A 21,113-nucleotide genomic window follows, 5' to 3' on the forward strand; every position below is an offset into this window, starting at 1 on the left:
TCGCCATTGTTGATGTCAATAATTACACCATGCTCATTCATGGTACTAAGCCCTAAAATCAATTGGACCCAAGCGCCAGCAGAGGGCGCCAAACACCAAAAAACAAGTAACAAGTGGAGATTACACTGTGCTGTCATTTTTAATCTGTTTGAGCGGGGCATGTGCGTTAATTGCGTCAAATATTTTAACATGATTAATTTAAAAAATTAATTACTGCCCGTTGACACGATAATTTTGACAACCCTAGCGGAAATTTAAGTTATGTCGCCAGCGTATGAACAGAACTCGTTCTTAACACGGGGACTACCTGCATAACAAACCAGATTCGTTTCAAAATTGAGAAGCTTCCTGCTCTTTTATTCACAGGGCAAAGAACATTGCATTTCACATGGAGTACAGTACACAGCAATTTTGTGAAACAATGAACTCATGCCTATTGGAGGAATGTGATACTTGCTCATCACTCATTAACAGGCATCAATACACAGCCTGGTATTGCATGTGTGATTTCACTCCATCCATGATATCGACTGCTCATTAGTCCTTTCCCTGCAGGAGTGGGTTTGTCCAAAAGCAGTAATTACTATATCGATTATACTATCGTTCTCTGCTCCAACATTCCTATTTCTGTTGCAGTCAGCCACACAAGGCAAAGGTCATTTATTCACATAATACTTTACAATAACTAAGCTACGTTGAGAAAAAATGTAACGGTATCGGTGCAACACGAGTTAAAAACAAGAAAAGCACGGTCGTACGAAAAAAGACGAAAAATATCACTTGATCTTGTAATAAAACGCACTGACTGAAAAATGCAAATGCGAACATTTACAGTATTTAAGCCCCCGCATTTATCTACTAAACAACAAAATAATGCATTGCACTTTGTGTTCCTCATGTGGTGTGTTATTACATGTGTGGGAGTGTGCCACTGCAGCTTAAAAAGGTCAAGAACAGTAATAGTCTATTAGAAACAAGAGTTCCAAAAACGTTCAATATTTCAGTCCGGGGTTCTGGTTCCAGACAGTGCGTGGAATGTCCACTTACATAATTCATGGTAGCTGTTTACAACTTTGATGCAAATGTTCCGGTCGTTAAAATAGTAAATGAATGTTGTTATTGTTGCTATTTTAGTGCTTGTATGCACATGGGAAATATATAGACAAATTCCATGTCTTTTAATTATAGCTTTTTTTGTTTTATTAACCCTTTATAAGGTACAAAGCACTTAAAGGGGCATGGAAGAAGAAGAAAAAAAGAAAGAGAGGGGAAAAAAAAGTTGACGTTTCAAAAAAAAAAAAAAAAAGTGCCCTGAAAGGGACGCGGAAGATTTTTTTTTCTGTCGAAGAAAAAAATTTTTTTATTTTTTATTATTTTTTTTATTTATTATTATTTTTTTTTTACATCGAAGCATTTTTTTACATTGAAGCAAAAAAAAAAAGTTCATGAAGCAAAAAAAAAAATTCACGGCAAAAAAATTTTTAAAACTCATAATTCCACTATTTTAAACGTGTGTTGTGCAGCTCAATTTCCAGGTAAACAATGGCAACAGTTGAGCATGTTCACCCGTGGAGCAGGTCATTGGATTTTACTTCAAAATAGGCCTAAAATATGATGACATAAGATCAATTCTTCTCTAAGCACGGTTTCCGAATAAGCAGAAGACATTTGAAGCGAGTCTTAAACTCAACCGGACATTTTCGTCGTGATTTGTCAACCCTTGTTGCTACAGCTACATGGTTACCGATGAATGTCCAGCAAATGCAAAGAACACGGGCTCCGTGTATAGGGATGGGAATTGATAGGATTTTTACGATTCCGATTCCATTATCGATATTGCTTAATGATTCGATTCTTTATCAAGTCTCTTATCAATTCTAATTTGGGAAAAAAGAAGAACAAACATTTTGATTGGCACCTAGTTTGTCACAACCTTACAAACTCACAACGAGGTCAAAAGACGCCCAAAGCCTCGATGTTAAAAGTGGCAAATAGACAAGAACGTGTAACATTTTACTAAATCATTTTTTAAACAGAAATAAAAAATCTTTCTTTTTAAAAGGACATATGAGCTGACAAAATGTGACTTAATTCGTGTTGCTTGGAATCGATAAGAGAATCGATAGATAAACTGCCAAACAGTTCCATGGAATTGAACATCGCTCCAATAATACCTGACTGAAGCCGATAGCCTACGTACTTCGCCCACATGATGCTACAGTAGATATTACATGTAATTAGAACTAGATGCGAAATGACAGACATGCCAGCGTTAGCACATGTTTACAGAACTAGATGCGAAATGATAGACTGGCAAGCGTTAGTAAACAGCCGCCATCTTAAAGCAGTAGATTTCTCAGGAAGGCTCTGTTGTAGTGAACCTAAGGGGAGTAACTTTTTATCTAAAATACTCCTAAATCTGCAAAACCTTGACTTGAATTTATCTTTAAATGATGAAACAGTTTAAAATGTTCACGTCAGAAGTAGACAGAAGGAAACTAATGCAATAACAGAGCAATTTTAACAACTTTAACGGTTGATTCACAACATTAAATGACTTTCACACATAGCAAAGGTTGATATAGTTTTTTTTTTTTTTTTTTTTTAATTTAAAAAAAAAAACATGAAAGGTAACACCAGTTACTTTGCCAAGTAACTAATTACTCTTACATTTAGGTAACTGAGTTACTAACTCAATTACTTTTTGGGAGAAGTAATTTGTAACTGTAATTAATTACTGTTTTAAAGTAAGATTAACAGCACTGATTTTTATTTCCATGTTTTTTTTTTGACAGAAAATAAATCTTCCCTGTCCATTAAGGGTTTTTTTTGTTTTGTTTTTGTTTTTTTTTTAAACATCAACTTTTTTTTCCCCAAGTGGCATAGCGTAGCGTAGCGCAGGGTAGGGTAGGGTAGGTACCGTAAAAAAAAAAAAAAATCTGGCTCTGTGGCGACCTTTATATCAGGGAGTTCCAACAACAAGCACCGCTTTCACCCCTGATTGTGACGCCTAAACTTTTTGAACGGTAGCGTATATATGTTTCAATTTTTTTATAGTAATAAATGCTAATATTTCGATTCAGCCAATTGAAGCTGTAGAAGAATAAAAATAAAAAATTGGCATGACCTAAATCAAGATTTCAATTAGGAATAAAAAGTGGAAGAAAGGGATGAACACAAATAATAATCTTTCTTTGTCTGTTTGGATTGGGTTCCCACGTTCTTTCTCTGTCTGAGCCCAATTAAGTTTCTTTTTAGCAAATGGCAACATCAGTGTAGAACATTGAAAGAGTGAGCACGAGGCACAAATACGCCGGCAGCGATTGCCCGTTTCTTTCTTTCATCTTTCCTTCTCAGAGTATCCTTCCAACTCTGGGTTTTGGTTCAAGAGCTACACATTCCCCTTGAGGATCCTTCTAAGTCAACTCAGGCTGAGAAGCTCCCCCAGGGCTGAATCCATCCCTACTTTGTTGCAGTACCGATCCGCCGAGAGGCAGCCAGAAGACAACAGAAAAGGATAGGGCTAACGTTTTTCAGTGGACATGCAAATTCTTGTTTATAGCCACAAAAAAATGATTAGAATAATGTATTATGCATGTGCAGATTGTAATGAATATTTACATGTTGCACATATAGGGGTAATGTTCCGTGCCACAGTATTTCCAAATCATGTCATTACACCACTATAAGTACTCTCAAAAGGTTTGTGTTCGTTAGTGATAACATTTTCTGCCGCCCGATATTCCCTGGAAAAAAATTAGGGACACCTCGTTGGGAGAGCCGGCCAGTCTGAAAATCATCACCCTTTAAGTATTTTTTTTGTATGTGAAAAGTGGCTTTTTTTTTTTTTTTTTAAGTTATAATATTATTATGATTTTACAGAGGTAGAAGAGGTAAAATAAGTAAGTGAACCATCACATTTAATATTTTCCACACCCCCTTTAGTAGAAATAACTTCAAACAGACGCTTCCTGTAGCCGCAGATAAGTCTGGCACATCAATCAGGACTAATCTTGGCTCATTTTTCTCTTCAAAACTGTTGTGGTCCGGTCAGATTCCTGGGATGTCTGGCATGAATCGCTGTCTTTAGATCGTGCCTTAGCATCTCAATGGGGTTCAAGTCTGGACTTTGAGTTGGGCACTCCAGAACGTGGTGATTTTGTTCTTCTGAAACCATTCTGAAGTTGATTTACTTCTGTGTTTTGGATCATTGCCTTGTTGCATCCATCCTCTTTTTAGCTTCAACTGTCTGACAGACGGCCCCAGGTTTTCCTGCAAAACAACCTGATGAACTTTTGAATTCATTCTCCCATTAATAATTGCAAGTTGTCCAGGCTCTGAGGTAGCAAAACAGCCCCAAATCATGATGCTCCCTCCACCATGGTTCGCGGTGGGGATGAGGTGTTGATGCGGTTGGGGATGAGGTGTTGATGCGGTTCCATTTTTCCTCCACACCTAACGTTGTGTGTTACTCCCAAACAATTCCCCTTTGGTTTCATCAGTCCACAAAATATTTTGCCAAAACCTCTGTGGAGTGTCCAGGTACCTTTTTGCAAGCATTAAACGAGCAACAGTGTTTTTTTAGACACCATTGGCTTCCTCTGTGGAGGCCTCCAATGAACACCATTCTTGGCCATAATTTTAACTATAGTTGATGTGTTATATTGGACTGTGCTAGTGATTTCTGTAAGGGTTTAGCAGACACTGTAGGGTTCTTTTTCACCTCTCTGAGTATTCTGCGCTGAACTCTCGGCGTTATCTTTGGTGGACGGCCACTCCTTGGGAGAAAAGCAACAGTGCCAAACTCTCTCCATTTGTAGACAAATTCTCTGACTGTCGATTGATGAACATCCAGACTTTTAGAGATGGTTTTGTATCCTTTCCCAGCTTTATACAAATCAACAATCCTTGATCACAGCTCTTTCGAACAAGCCATGATGCACATCAGACAATGCTTCTCATCAAGACAATTCTAACCAGGTGTGTGTTTTATCGTGGGCAGGGCCACTTTAAACCACTCATCAGTGATTGGGCACACACCAGACTTAAAATATTTGGTAAAAATTGGTTTCAATTGCTCTTTAAGTCTTCTTAGGCAGCAGGTTCACTTTCTTATTTTCCTACTTCTGTCATTGGTTGCATGCTATTCTCTTTAAAATATGAAAACCTATAAATGTTTGGGTGATTTTAGTTAAAGCTGATACTGTTTTTACATCTGTGTGATTTTGACAAAAATCAGATCACATTTGATGGTGATTTTATGCAGAAATGTGAGAAATTCCAAAAGGTTCAGATATTTTTTTCATACCACTGTATGTTTTAGGCTTTGCAATGTTGCTTTAGCCTTTAAAGGTCTGTGCTGAGTTCTGATTACACACAAAATGTAACTCATAGCGTTAGCATAGCATTCACGTTGCATTAGCATTGGCTAATGCTAACGGCGCTCGTCCTCTTAACTATAATTTTTTTTTTCTTACATAGTTTGTGGCTTCCAGGTAGGTATAAGTAATTGAAAATATTTTTTTAGTTTTCCTGATGAGTGTGTATCATCACCAACTCTGTGATAGATTTGTAGATGCAACAATATGTGCTCGTCTGTCAGTCAGTCAAAATAGTCGGAAACTTTTTTTTTTTTTAAATAAAACTTTTTAATTTTCCAGACGAAAACATTGAGTGAAACTACACAAAATGATAGTTTTCGTCAACTAAAACTAGATGAAGACAAATACATTTGATTGGACACCACATTGGACGTCTGTCATCGTACTGGGAAGGGATCACAGCACTTTAATACTAAGTGATTTGATCACATACACCATTTTTGCCAGTCAAAACCGAGCATTTATTTAGTTATTTATTAGTAATAAAACAGTTTAGAATACAGCTCTTTTAGGAAAAACAAACAAAGTGTTCTGATTTGCGAGCTAGCCAACTTTTATCACGACATTTCATCAATGTCAACTGTCACTTCTGTCCAAGATGTCAATCCCAAAGATTGGGGGGTTATTTTATAACTGAGGCAGTGATAATAAGATGGCTGGTGTGTGCGCTCCTGACCTGTACACTCCCAAGTGATCTGCAGCTGCGACCTGCCAATTGTGTCTGCCAAGCAATCTGCTCATCTACCTACACTATGATGTCTCCAGACATGCCCGTCCTGTAAACTGCGCATGGATGTACACATAAAACCTCCCCACACACAAACACGGTAGGCGTATTGGATTGTAAAAAGTGAATAAATTGATGATGCACCGATACCAATACGTTTGTTCATTGGCTGCCATTCCTCTCACTTAAAATGGATTGGATGTCTAGTGCCATTTGAGACTTCACGAGGGTTTCCTCCTGCTCTGGGTTTTACAGCTACAGCAGTTTCGATGCAAATTAGGCAGCCTCATTGATCATGAGTGGGAGTGACGCTGACCAGACATGAATGTCATCTGGACACACATCAGAGGGAACCCACCGGTGGAACAGATGCTGATATTATAAGTAGGAGAACATTTCCATAATCCACTGGAAATTCAGTCCTGTATGTAATCGCATTTTTTTCTTAAGTGAATTGATTTTAAACAGCCACAACAGCTGTCATTAGAATTGAACAGTGTTGTTAATCTTACTTTTAAAAAGTAATTAGTTACAAATTACTTTCCCCAAAAAGTAATTGAGTTAGTAAGAGTAATTAATTATCATCGCTCTATGTTGAAAAAACCTAAATGGAGAGGCCTTTTTTAAAAATTCAAGGGGGCGCCACTGAGCCATTTTGTGACTTTTTTTTTTTTTTTTTGCAATGTTGCAAAATTATTGAAACACACAAAAGAATGGGTTAGTGTTATTTATTGTAATCTCAGATTTTTTTTACTATTATGTTTTACAAGTTAGACTGTACGTTACCATAAGTCCCACCTGTGGTTATGTGGGCAATTGCCTGTGCTGTGCAGAGTATAGCCTAAATATTTGTAAATTGTTGTCATAACATTTATACAACGGCTGGAGCTATCAAAAATTTTAGTAGTCCATTAACCGATGGACTAGTTAGTTCGAATAATTGACTAATCGGATAAGGAACATGAAAAATTAAAATACCTGAGCTGAGCGTCAAACGGTATAATTTTTTTTCAAAATGAGGATCTGTGTACAACAAAAGAACAATTGGCTAACTTACATAGAAAAGTCCGCTAGCTTAAATGCTATAAAATGCTAACATTTTTTTTTTTTACAATGCGCTTAACAAATGGTTCAGACACATATTCCCACAAAAACGGCTAAATATACCTATAAACTTAATTATCAATGCATTAAAAAATATTAGCTCAAACATAGCTTACGTTGGTCTTAAGGGGGAGCAGTTGGATTCAGCCATGTGAAACCAGGCAGACCAGGCAGGGCAGTGTATCCACCCTAATCAATATAACTAAATGCAAACACTTTCAAAATAAACCATTACAACGCTACTTTAACTAAACGAATACTCAAAGCAACAAAATTTTATTCAAATATTTTTTTCCCTAATCGAATACTCGCGTTAATCGATTAATCGTTGCAGCACTAATTTATACCATGGATATTATCTGAAATTGAGGCTTGTAAATCCCGCAGCATGGCAAGTGGGCATTTGCATGTTGTTTTCAGCACCATTTTCTGCGTATGTTCTGGCACATGTGTCCGTCTCGTCATCCCTGCGCTGTCATTTGTACTTGGCGTCCGGGCACAACTTAACAAATCAAGCACTGGTAACGCCATTGCAAAGATGGTAACAGTAATTCATAAGATTAGTCGCTACTGAAAAAAATAACGCAGTCAGAAACACCATTATACGCTAACCCTTGAAATATTGATCAACTAATCCGTGTTTTCAGAAGAATGATACATTCTAGTGTGACAACGATACCATTTTTTGACTCCGATTTGGATACCGGGCTGCGTGTTATCGGCCGATACTGACGTCCATTGATAGCACTAGAAGTCCAATCCATTAGAAGTGGGAGCCCTAATGAACAAAATGTTGAACAATGATATATAGCCTCTCATAGACCCAAGCAGTGATGTGCTTTTGGACTAGAAAAGAAACTACAAAAACTTTGTCAAACCTTGTAGTCTCAGGTGGCAGTATGCAAGTTTCGCACCTGATGCAAAAGTGTAGCTGAAAAAGAAAGTGAAGAAATGGCCAGGTTGGTCAAAAGGGATTTAATGAGCCTAGCTTTCACCTAACTAGGCTAGCATGATGAACTAGTTTGCTGGCTTCCCTTCAGCCTCCATCGCTCTACTTACCTTACTTGCCGCTACACAAGCGGGGGCCTGGCAACACATGATAAATCTATGGACAGAAAAGAAGAGATAGGGGTGGAAGGTTCACTCTGGCAAAAAAAATGATAAAATGCTGATTTCGTCTCAGATTTTTTATACACAACTTGCGCACAGAATTAATATTATGTGTTATAAACACGCAGTTCCTCTGGCAATTATTAGCGATATTCTACTATATACAGTGGTATGGAAAAGTATCTGAACCTTTTGGAATTTCTCACATTTCTGCATAAAATCACCATCAAATGTGATCTGATCTTTGTCAAAATCATACAGATGATAAAATGGCATCTGCTTTAACTAAAACCACCCAAACATTTATAGGTTTTCATATTTTAATGAGGATAGCATGCAAGCAACGACTGAAGAGGGAAAATAAGTAAATGAACCTTCTGCCTAGGGAGACTTAAAGAGCAATTGAAACCAATTTTTACCAAACGTTTTAAGTCAGGTGTGTGCCCAATCACTGATGAGTGGTTTAAAGCTGCTTTGCCCACTATAAAACACACACCTGGTAAGAAATGTCTTGAAGAGAAGCATTGTCTGATGTGCATCTTGGCTTGATGAAAAGAGCTGTCTGAAGACCTGCGCTCAATGATTGTTGATTTGATTAAAGCTGGGAAAGGATACAAAACCATCTCGAAAAGTCTGGATGTTCATCAATTGTCGAAGTTTTCTACAAATGGAGAGAGTTTGGCACTGTTGCTTTTCTCCCAAGGCCGTCCACCAAAGATGACGCCAAGAGTTCAGCGCAGAATACTCAGAAGGGTAAAAAAGAACTCTACAGTGTCTGCTAAGGACTTACAGAAATCACTGGCACAGTCCAATATCTCTGTGCACACATCAACTATTTGTAAAACTATGGCCAAGAATGGCGTTCATGGGAGGACTCCACGGAGGAAGCCACTGCTGTCTAAAAAAAACAAAAAAAAACATTGTCGCTCGTTTAATGTTCGCAAAAACGCACTTGGAAACTCCACAGAAGTTTTGGCAAAAATTTTTTGGGGGACTGACGAAACCAAAGTTGAATTCAGATTCAGAGATTTGTCGTTAACACCAGCTCTCACAAGATTTTTCCACTGCAAGCTTTGTTCTGCGCCACCACTTTGTCATGTACAAGATGGAGGACCCAGTTGCGTATCGCAGACACAGGATTTTATTGATGTTGACAGGCAAGGGAAAACTATCAGGTCAAGCAATAATGGCAAGTTGACATGCAGACATATGTTGAATCGCTGACGACCTGACACTGGATGTTGTCTGCTCGAGGCTTATATAGTGTTCTCAGTTATTCTTTATGACATAATAAAGGGCTTTGTGATGCATGAGTGTGAAACAATATGATGAAACATTACTAGCTGAAATTACTAGCTGAAACATTACACATCCAAGAAGATGAAACATTAATGGCTGAAACATTAATACGTGACACACTTCTCTTCAGAAATTACAGAGCAAGTTACAAGTAGACACACATATATCATACAACATAGCATGGACATGACACGACGCACAGGTCACGTGCAGGGATACTTTGTACGAAAAAAAAGGAGAACTACCAGTCATGGCTGGAGGATGGGAGGGGGAATCAGTGATAGTAAGATAAAAGCGGTGGCGGACTGAAGGGGGGGGGGGGGGGGGGGGAGTGTGTGAATGCGCAAGGGTATCAATATTTGTACGTGTCTGTGGACAAAATAAGAGTCGCAGGGCCCTGCGACCGGCCTTGGGAAGAGATCATGGGAAAGAGTAAGGGCCATCTGCGCAGCTCTCTCCAGGAGAAGGGAGGGGTGGGGTAAGGGTGTTTGGGAAAGAAAAGGAAAATTATAATCAAATTAAGCCGAATAAGTAATTAAATATGTCCAAATATGGTTGGTCTTCAGTCAAATGTGCGCTCCTCATGGCGTAGGCGAGATCTCAGGTCACTTAAGTCATTGCCAATAGTCACGGTCTGCCTCGACAGTTCAGTCACCTGCCCGACAGTTTCATCGCCTGGCACAAAGTAGCATCCACTTTTCTCCAGCCTTCCTCGGACCCAACCGTGAGTCCACGGAGCCAGTTCTCAAACCGAGCCTTGACGCAATCTTCCAATGCCTTGAATCGCACTATTTGAGCCACGGTCAATTTGTTGATTTCCTTGAAAGATGCCGTCTTGGAAACTTTCCGCAGTCACACCAAACAGCCAAATATCCTCGATATCTTCCACGGACAGGGCAGTAAGAAACGCTGGCTTCCAGTGAACCCATGAATCTCTCACATAACCAGCGGCGAAGTTCCGGTCCGGGCAGGACGGCTCTCCTGGTGCACCGTGTCTTGTTGAAAAAAAACTTGTCAATTGCGCTGAGAGACCAACGAATCAGATCCATTATTGTATGAGAGACCAGCGCGGTTGATCCACAGAGGAAATACAAAAAAGGCAGACAGACTAGACTACACGAAGAGAGCAGCAAGCAGTGGCAGGGAGGAAACACGTCCGCCCCCGTCGAAGGCAGGAAGAAGAATCGTTTGGGAGTAACACACAACATCAACACCTCATCCCCACTGTAAAGCATAGTGGAGGGAGCATCATGATTTGGGGCTGTTTTGCTTCCTCAGGGCCTGGACAACTTGCAATCGTTAGTGGAAGAATGAATTCAAAAGGATGTTTTGCAGGAAAACTTGAAGCTGTCTGTCAGACAGTTGAACTTAAAAAGTGGATGCTGCAACAAGACAATGATCCAAAAAAAACCAGAAGTAAATCAACTTCAGAATGGTTTCAGAAGAACAAAATGCACGTTCTAGAGTTGACAAAGTCAAAGTCCAGACTTGAACCCCATTGAGCTGCTGTAGCATGACCTAAAGACAAAGATTCATGCCAGCCATCCCAGGAATCTGACTGAACTACAGCAATTTTGTAGAGATGAATGTGCCAGGATTAGTCCTGATCGATGTACCAGACTGATCTGCAGCTACAGGAAGCGTCTGGTTGAAGTTATTTCTGCCAAAAGGGGGGGGCACGAAATATTAAATGTGATGGTTCACGTACTTCTTTTCCCCCATCTGTCATTGTTTGTATAATATCCTCATTAAAATATGAAAACTTGATGGGGATTTTATTTAGAAATATGAGAAATTCCAAAAGGTTCAGATACATTTTCATCCCACTGTATAACTCAAATATGTACTTAATTCATTCAGTTTTGAGTAAAATCATTATAATATTATCATTTTTTTTTTAAAAATTGGGGTTTGAATGAAAGAGAACAAGCTAAATGGAAAAAATCTATTGTTTGCCCAGTTGTGGACAATCTGTCAAAATACTTCAGTGCAACATTTCTGTCAAGAAATACAACGGCACCATATTCATTCAACATCATTGTAAACGTGTGAAAAAAAAAACATTGACACAGCCTTAGTACTTAACACAATCTCAAAGTGACTATGTCACATTCAAAAAACTGTAGAAGCCTATTTTTTGTAATGTTAACCAGTTTGAAAACCAAGACACGAATATCATAAGAAAGCTAGACGAACGCGGCGGTTCCGTCGGAATGGCACTGACCCATTTTAGCTTTTGTTCCCCTCAATCTAGACAGTGACGATAACACCATCTCCACCTGCCCTAGCATTGACCGGTCGCCCGGCTGGCTCGGAGGCATCTCGACGGATGCGCCCCGCTGCTCATGACTGCTTTTGTGATGCTCCTGTAGCCGATAGAGTTTGAGCCATGATCCAATTCTGTTGTCTTGCCAAGTCTGTCATGTTTACACAGAAGAGGCAAAGACGTCAACACTACGGGCGTAGCGTAGTGAGATACCTGACAAATCGGCCTCAATTTCTATCTGTTTTTTCACATACCCTCTGTCAGTCAGAATTAATTGGACATCTAGCGCCGTCACTGGGAGCCGATGAGTTAACAAAGAAGTCACACAAAATTGCCCAAAAATGAATAGGAAGTGACCAAAAATCAGTGGTGAAGTACTCATGTTTTTGACTGAAGTCATTTTTGCACCTGTATTTGTACTGTACTTTTACTTAAGTACAAGTGTCTAAGAAAAAAATGAATCAAGTACAAAAGTACTTGATTTTAAATTTACATCACAAGTAAACAGTTCTGAGATCAAGGGTTCAATCCCGGGCGCCGCCCTTCCTAAGTGACAGGCTACAATTAGAAAGGTAGTGGAGTATAAAGTACAGATACCGGCTGTCAGAGTAAAAAATACCACTTTATAGTTGTACTAGCGCTGTCAAACAATTACATTTTTTAATCGAATTAATCACAGCTTCAAAATTGATTAATCCTAATTAATCGCCATTCAAACCATCTATAAAATATGCCATATTTTTCTGTAAATTATTGTTGAAATGAAAAGATAAGACACAAGACCAGTGTTGTTAATAACGGCGTTACAATATAACGGCGTAACTAACGGTGTTATTTTTTTCAGTAGTGGGTAATCTAATTAATTACTTTTCTCATCTTGGCAACGCCGTTACCGTTACTGAGGATGGAAAGGCATGCGTTACTATGCGTTACTATATTGGTCGAAAAGTCTGAGGGAGACGGACTCACCGAGACGACAGAGCAGAGCAGGAGTGGGGAGGAGGCAAGAAAATTGTGACGAGGAGCAAACGCGATGCTAGGTAGCGCCAATAATACATGTTGTAGCCGATAGCCTACAAACTACGCCCTCATGTTATGGTAGATATGGTAGACATGGTAGATATCACATGTACTGTATATAGATATAACTAGATGCAAAATGACAGACATGGCACTAAATGCGTTAGTAGACAGCCGCCATCTTAAAGCAGTAGACTTTTTAGGACGGCTCTGTTGTAGAGAACCTTCCTAGCGAACCTAAGTAACTTTTTATCTAAAATACTTCTAAATCGGCAAAATCTTGACTTGAATCTATCTTTAAATGATGAAACAGTTTTAAAACGTTCATATGTCGAAAGTAGAGAGAAGGGAACTAATGCAATAATGGGAGCAATTTTAACAACTTTTAACAGTTGATTCAGGCTAAAGGGTAAATTAGGGTAAAGAATTGGGCTCGGGCCAATTGTACCAAAAACCTTCACAAAAAACTTCACATAGTGTGGCCAATGTTTTTTGTTTTTTTTTTGAGGGAAAAAAAAAAAAAGTAATTATCACCAATTACATTGCCAAGTAACTAATTACTCTTACATTCAGGTACTGAGGTATTGAGTTACTAACGCAATTACTTTTTGAGGGAAGTAATTTGTAACTATAATTAATTACTTTTTTTCAGTAAGATTAACAACACTGCACAAGACGGATATATACATTCAACATACTGTACATAAGTACTGTATTTGTTTATTATAACAATAAATCAACAAGATGGCATTAACATTATTAACATTCTCTTAAAGAGGTCCATGGATAGAAAGACGTGTAGTTCTTAAAAGGTAAATGTTAGTACAAGTTATAGAAATTTTATATTAAAACCCCTCTTAATGTTATCGTTTTAATACAATTTGTAAAAATTTTCAATCAAAAAATAAAGTAGTAGCTCGCCATTGTTGATGTCAATAATTACACAATGCTCATTGTGCTTAAACCCATAAATTCAGTCGCACCAAAGCGCCAGCAGAGGGAGACAAAAAACACAAGTAACAAGTGCACATGACACTGTGCTGTCATTTTAATCTGTTTGAGCAGGGCATGTGTGTTAATTGCGTCAAATATTTTAACGTGATTAATTTAAAATAATTATTACCACCCGTTAACCCGATCATTTTGACAGCACTAATTTGTACTCAAGTAAAGATACACAAAAATACAGTAACAAAGTACTTTTACTTCGTTAGATTCCACCACTGACGAAAATTGACGGGTAGCCACGCAATTCCTCCAGAAATTTTCTACTTGTAGTTGATTATGCAGCTCTTTCTTTTGTTACCAGGCCATCCGATCACGTTGTTTGAGACGATTTATGTTTGGGGAAGAAGGAAAAAAAGTTTTGTCTAAGCCTCTGCACGTGAGCTTGTGTGTTATTGTGCCCGTTTCCAGATTTGGCTGCTGTGTCTCATGCCTGTCTGTGTGATAATGAGGCCACAAGGGAGGCTCACAACAGCGACACTAACTCCAAGAAAGGAGAAGCGTTCGGTGAGCTCAAAAATATTCTGATGCGTCTTACATGTTCTAGAATATTTCACTCTTAAAAAACAAAAATGAAAGAAGTTGAGTTTCCAACTTGGAATTGCTTATTCTGAAAGACATCGTAGATGCATGTAGAATTCAAGTTTAAATGAAAATGAATGAGAAGAGCATTTAAGCATCAGGTACAAAATATTATCATGTCATTCACTTACAACTGGGCTGTCCAAACTTTCAGAAAAATCGAAGGAGCCAAGGATCAGAATATATATATATATGTTTTTTAAGAATGTATCATACACCCCAAAGAGCTGTCCAAAGACATCAGAGACTGAATTTTAGACCTCTACAAGGCTGAAAAGAGTTACGGACCAATTGCCGAGCAGCTTGGTAATATAAGATGCACTGTTGGAGCAAAATGTTAGAAACTAGACTTATCGTTTAAAGCTCATATTAAACAAACCTGCAGAACGGCCTTTTTTCACCTGCGCAACATAGCCAAAATTAGAAATATTTTATCTAAAAACGATGCAGAAAAATTAATTCACGCGTTCGTTACATCTAGATTGGATTACTGTAACTCCCTACTTGCAGCTTGTCCTAAAAGTTCTCTAAAAGGTCTTCAGCTAGTCCAAAACGCAGCAGCAAGACTTTTAACAAGAACTAATAGAAGAAAGCACATCACCCCTGTGCTCCAGGCCCTTCACTGGCTTCCAGTTGAGTTGAGAATTAAATTTAAAATCCTCCTTCTTACATTTAAGACCATTAATGGGTTGGGGCCATCTTATCTCACCAATACTCTGGTTCCATATTGCTCCGCTCTCAGAATGCAGGTCCACTGGTAGTTCCCAGGGTTTCTAAAAGTACTGTCGGAGCCTTTAGCCACCAAGCCCGTTTTATGGAATCAGCTTCCAGCTAATATTAGAGAAGCCGATACAGTCTGCACATTCTATCACAGTGGGTATGAGGTGCTTTTCAGCATGCGCATCTTTCGTGGCACGCCAGACCCACTTAGAGTGTTTGGTTCCAAAAAGCTCAATCTTGGTCTCATCTGACCAAAGCACACGGTCCCAGTTGAAGCCTGCAGAAAAGCACCTCATATCCACTGTGAAGTATGGGGGTGGGTCAGTGATGCTGTGGGGCTGTTTCGCTTCCAAAGGCCCTGGGAACCTTGTTAGGGTGCATGGCATCATGAATGCTTTGAAATACCAGGACATTTGAAATCAAAATCTGTTGCCCGAAAGCTGAAGATGGGTCGTCACTGGGTCTTTCAGCAAGACAATGACCCTAAACATATGGCCAAATCTACATGGAAATGGTTCACCAGACACAAAATCAAGCTTGTAAAACATTATAGGAGAAGATTAGGTGCTGTTTTGTTGGCAAAAGGGGGTTGTACAAAGTCTTAACACCAGGGGTGCTAATAATTGTGACACACATTATTTGATGACAAATAATTATTTATGTGGGATTTTTTCCCCACTGAATAAATGCACTTGTATTGAAGGTTGGGTGTTTGTTTTTTTCCATTAAGGTCCCATATTATTTGAATTTTAAAAAATTATTAGAAGCTAAAAAACACATTTTAATCAGGGGTGCCAATAATTATGGAGGGTACTGTACGACTTTGAAACGTCGATCGGTTCGGGTTAGCATGTCGGCTAGCTGCCACGCCTCTTGGTTTGTTTACATTCTCCGAAGCCGGGGCAGGGAAATGACAAAAGCCGGACTAACTACGGTGGTATAAAATATTGTTCGGGAAGTGCGACAGTAAAGGTGAAGTCGATAGTTTTGACTGTTATGGAGTCATTTTGCCATGTCGTACTGAATAAATGCATTTTTATTATTTCATATTTAGCGCAAGACTGTTATTTATCATAACCATACCATTTATTTAGCAATTGGGGAAAAGTACCGTACTACAATAAAATGAATATCCTGCAAAAATATTGGAGTAGAGAGACTGGAACAATGACATTTTGCGGCTCTCTTCGTCGGATTTTCCTCGTTTCGAATCTTCCCCCTCAATGGATTGTACTCTAAATCAGGTGGAATTGTGACCCTGCCGATATCATCCATCTGGGGACGCTAGAGCGCTATAATGACAGGCTGGTCTAAGCGGCAGATTAAAAGACTGATTTCTCGTCATCTGCACTTTGCCAAATTGTTGTATATAGTCGCATCGTCTCAAAATATGATTGTAATTCACATAATAATTACGGCTGTCAAAAATTAAAAATTTTCGAGTTAATTACAGCTTAAAAATTAATGAATCGTAATTAGTCGTAATTAATCACAATTCAAACCATTTATAAAATATGCCATATTTTTCTGTAAATTACTGTTGGAATGGAAAGACACAAGATGGATATATACATTCAACATACGGTACATAAATACTGTATTTGTTTATTATAACAAATCAACAAGATGGCATTTACATTATTAGCATTCTCTTAAAGCGATCCATGGATAGAAAGACTTGTAGTTCTTAAAAGATAAATGTTAGTACAAGTTATAGAAATTTTATATTAAAACCTCTTAATGTTTTCGTTTTAATAAAATTTGTAAAATTTTCAATCAAAAAATAAACTAGTAGTCCGCCATTGTTGATATCAATAATTACACAATGTTCACGGGTGCTTAAGCCCATAAAATCAGTCGCACCCAAGCGCCAGCAGAGGGTGACAAAACTCCCAAAAACACAAGTAACAAGTTGGCATCCCACTGTGCTGTCATTTCAATCTGTTTAAGCGGGGCATGTGCGTTAATTGCGTCAAATATTTTAACGTGATTAATTTAAAAAAATAATTACTGCCTGTTAACCCAATAATTTTGACAGCACTAATAATAATGCTATTTAATACTTTTTTATACAGTCATACTCATTTTAAGCTTCTTGTACGGGCCATATTTAGTAATATTTTCATAATTCGCTGTGGGCTAACAAAAACTGGGCAGCGGGCCGCAGTTTGAACACACCGGAAAAAGTTTGGAGGGTATCTGAGGGAATGCGAAGCAACCTCAGTGACTATGAAAAATGGAGTTGGGCTAAAACACCTCAAACGGAACAAAGAGACATACATCTTGCGGTCCATTTCTTCCAGGGAAAAATGGAGGGTAAATGAGCTCCATGACCGACTGCCACAAAAGCGGTGAGGAAAAAAAAAAAAAAAACGTGGGATAAGGAAGGAACGCAGAGTGGATAAGGTGGCAACTTTCCTCAGGCGAGAGGAGTGATATGGCGCTCCTACTGTGACAGGATGAAACATCTTGTTTGTCTCCTTCGCTTCCAGAGCCCAGAGCTGGAACCTGCGAGCCAAACTCCCTCGCCTCAACATCAGCAGCCCATCTGTCTCTTTTCATGCACATGCATAGAAACATACACACACACTGAACATTCCCATGTGGACCTTCTCCCTACAAGACAAAGTCACACAGAGTTTACATTACCTTCATTCAGCCTGCTGGCATTCCGCAGAGCCAGAAAGGCTTTCTCTGTGTAAGGAGTATAAATAGTAGAAGACAACGGCAAAAAAATATCGCTCTCATCCAGCTGGACTTTTCCCATCTGAGATTGATTTGTACCAAATAACCACGAACACTAGTCATATCATTTATTATTCATTTTGTGTACAGGTATGCCCACGATTTATATTGTGAATAATTTGCAGTCAAAGGGAATCTCTATTTGGCGAAGTTTTAACTTATATAGACGGCAATAAAGATTTAATTGATGTAATCTCTAAATTTGGAAATAAATGTGGAAGATTTTTACCGCAATTTTCAGACCAAAGCACCAAAACTGGAAAGAACAGGTCACTGCGTTTGCAAAAAATGACAAAATATAAACCACTTTACCTTGCCTTTTAAAGCTTGAACAGGGCTCTAGCACCTTTTTTTAAAAGTCAAATTTAATGCTTTTTAATACATGTTTAAGACCCTAAGAATATCATTTAAGACCAAAACATGTGGCGACAATTTGCACAAATTGCAAAAAAATGACAAAATATAAACCACTTTACCTTACCTTTTACAGCTTGAACATGGCTCTGGCATCTTTTTTAAAAGTCAAATTTAATGCTTTTTAATACATGTTTAAGACCTTAAGAATATAATTTAAGACCAAAACATGTGGCAACAATTTCAGATGAAGAAAAAAGACTCATTCATTAGTAGACGTCCAGGACATCTATGGCCGTCAGTGGCAGTCAATGCCAGGCAACGAGTCCATTTTGGGGCATTTCACGTCATTTCCTTTTGATTTTCAGTCACGTCATTTACGGGTCACTTCCTGTTGAATTTGGGTTACCGAAAAGGAAGTGACTAAAAAAATCAATCCTTTTTCAAATCCAAACAAAGTCAAAAAACACTGGGCTTACCTCAGAACACAATTCTTGAAGAGGAAAACAGATTTAGCTGCAAAAATCTAAGTCCAATATAAGGTTAAGCCTTAAGCGCTACTACAAGTAAATGTGGGATTTCCTTCTGAGCAGTGACAAAAACAGATTTGTCACTGCCAGTGTGTGCACTCCTTTAAAGAGATATAAGGTGGGGCAAATAAGTATTTGGTCAACCACTAATTGTGCAAGTTCTCCCACTTAAAAATATTAGAGAGGCCTGTAATTGTCAACATGGGTAAACCTCAACCATGAGAGACAGAATGTGGGGGGAAAAAAAACAGAAAATCACATTGTTTGATTATTAATGAGTTTATTTCTAAATTAGAGTGGAAAATAAGTATTTGGTCAATACCAAAGGTTAATCTCAATACTATTTGTTATGTACCCTTTGATGGCAGTAACAGAGGCCAACTGTTTTCTGTAACTCTTCACAAGCGCTTCACACACTGTTGCTGGTATTTTGGCCCATTACTCCATGCAGATCTCCTCTAGAGCAGTAATGTTTTGGGGCTGTCGTTGAGACTTTCAACTCCCTCCACAGATTTTCTATGGGGTTGAGATCTGGAGACCGGCTAGGCCACTCCAGGACCTTGAAATGCTTCTTACAAAGCCACTCCTTTGTTGCCCTGGCTGTGTGTTTGGGATCATTGTCATGCTGAAAGACCCAGCCACGTCTCATCTTCAATGCCCTTGCTGACGGAAGGAGATTTTCACTCAAAATCTCTCGATACATGGCCCCATTTATTCTTTCCTTTACACAGATCAGTCATCCTGGTCCCTTTGCAGACAAACAGCCCCAAAGCATGATGTTTCCACCCCCATGCTTCACAGTGGGTATGGTGCAATTCAGTATTCTTTCTCCTCCAAACACGAGAACCTGTGTTTCTACCAAAAAGTTTTATTTTGGTTTCATCTGACCATAACACATTCTCCCAGTCCTCTTCTGGATCATCCAAATGCTCTCTAGCGAACCGCAGACGGGCCTGGACGTGTACTGGCTTCAGCAGGGGGACACGTCTGGTAGTGCAGGATTTGAGTCCCTGGCGGCGCATTGTGTTACTGATAGTAGCCCTTGTTACTGTGGTCCCAGCTCTCTGTAGGTCATTCACTAGGTCCCCCCCGTGTGGTTCTGGGATTTTTGCTCACCGTTCTTGTTATCATTTTGATGCCACGGGGTGAGATCTTGCATGGAGCCCCAGGTGGAGGGAGATTATCAGTGGTCTTGTATGTCTTCCATTTTCTAATAATTGCTCCCACAGTTGATTTCTTTGCACCAAGTGTTTTACCTATTGCAGATTCAGTCTTCCCAGCCTGGTGCAGGTCTACAATTTTGTCTCTGGTGTCCTTCAACAGCTCTTTGGTCTTGGCCATAATGGAGTTTGGAGTGTGACTGACTGAGGTTGTGGACAGGTGTCTTTTATACCGATAATGAGTTAAAACAGGTGCCATTAACACAGGCAACAAGTGGAGCCTCGTTAGATCTCGTTAGAAGTTAGACCTCTTTGACAGCCAGAAATCTTGCTTGTTTGTAGGTGACCAAATACTTATTTTCCACTCTAATTTGGAAATAAATTCTTTAAAAATCAAACAATATGATTTTCTGTTTTTTCCACATTCTGTCTCTCATGGTTGAGGTTTACCCATGTTGACAATTATAGGCCTCTCTAATCTTTTCAAGTAGGAGAACTTGCACAGTTGGTGGTTGACGAAATACTTATTTGCCCCACTGTTTCTCCAAAGACTGGTGACTAGTGTAAGAGAATAGCAGATATTTGAGGTATTAAGGAAGTGTTACGATAAGAGCTACAGATATATCCAATTTCATAACTTACGGAGAGTACAAACAAGCTCGGCTGCCCATGGTTTGTGAACAAGTTGAGTCTTTAAAGCTCTCAAAGTCTTTCAACTCATCAGTCTGCTTGCATTCCCCCTTGGCCGTCCAGCAGAAGCCTCCGTAGTGCCTGGGGGTCAGTGACGGGCAGTGAGCAGGTGAAGTCCTGGCAAACGTAGGCGGTGGCCACCCCGCCCTGCCGAGACATAGAGGAGAGAGCCGGCAGACGCTGGCAGAGGAAAGTGTCCGCGTTGCCGTCTAAAAGCATCAGGACCTTGCAAAAAGGAAGTGCAGAGGAGACACAAAATAAAGTTGAAATATGCTATTTACAGTAAACTACATCTACATCTGGGCGTATACCAACATGTTTCCTGGCATTAGGAAACCTCGCGTCTCCACAAACATCACTTTTGCGGTAGCAACCCCATGTTGAGAATTATTAGGGATGTCAAGATTGTTCTGTTTTACT

At 39.1% G+C, this 21,113-nt stretch overlaps 2 protein-coding genes across 5 annotated transcripts in view; both read right to left on the minus strand.

Moving 5' to 3' along the window:
• The window catches only part of cacna1g (calcium channel, voltage-dependent, T type, alpha 1G subunit), a 340,555-nt gene extending 332,238 nt beyond the window's left edge, over nucleotides 1–8,317 (minus strand). The window contains exons 1-2 of the mRNA XM_057825943.1: nucleotides 8,272–8,317; nucleotides 8,091–8,143 (exon numbers count right to left, since the gene is read on the minus strand). The gene's annotated coding sequence lies outside the window, so the exon portion shown is untranslated. The remainder of the gene's footprint in view (nucleotides 1–8,090; nucleotides 8,144–8,271) is intronic.
• spata20 (spermatogenesis associated 20) overlaps nucleotides 8,255–21,113 on the minus strand; it is a 70,933-nt gene continuing 58,074 nt past the window's right edge. For 3 of the 4 annotated variants that reach the window (XM_057825962.1, XM_057825961.1, XM_057825964.1), the window contains exon 16: nucleotides 20,517–20,918. In XM_057825962.1, the coding sequence (XP_057681945.1) occupies nucleotides 20,724–20,918 (195 nt within the window). In that variant the 3' untranslated portion in view covers nucleotides 20,517–20,723. Of the gene's footprint in view, nucleotides 8,318–20,516; nucleotides 20,919–21,113 lie in introns of those variants that run through there. The other variant, XM_057825965.1, reaches the window with a different exon arrangement.

Source organism: Corythoichthys intestinalis, chromosome 21 (genome assembly GCF_030265065.1).
Source record: "Corythoichthys intestinalis isolate RoL2023-P3 chromosome 21, ASM3026506v1, whole genome shotgun sequence".
NCBI lineage: Eukaryota > Metazoa > Chordata > Actinopteri > Syngnathiformes > Syngnathidae > Corythoichthys > Corythoichthys intestinalis.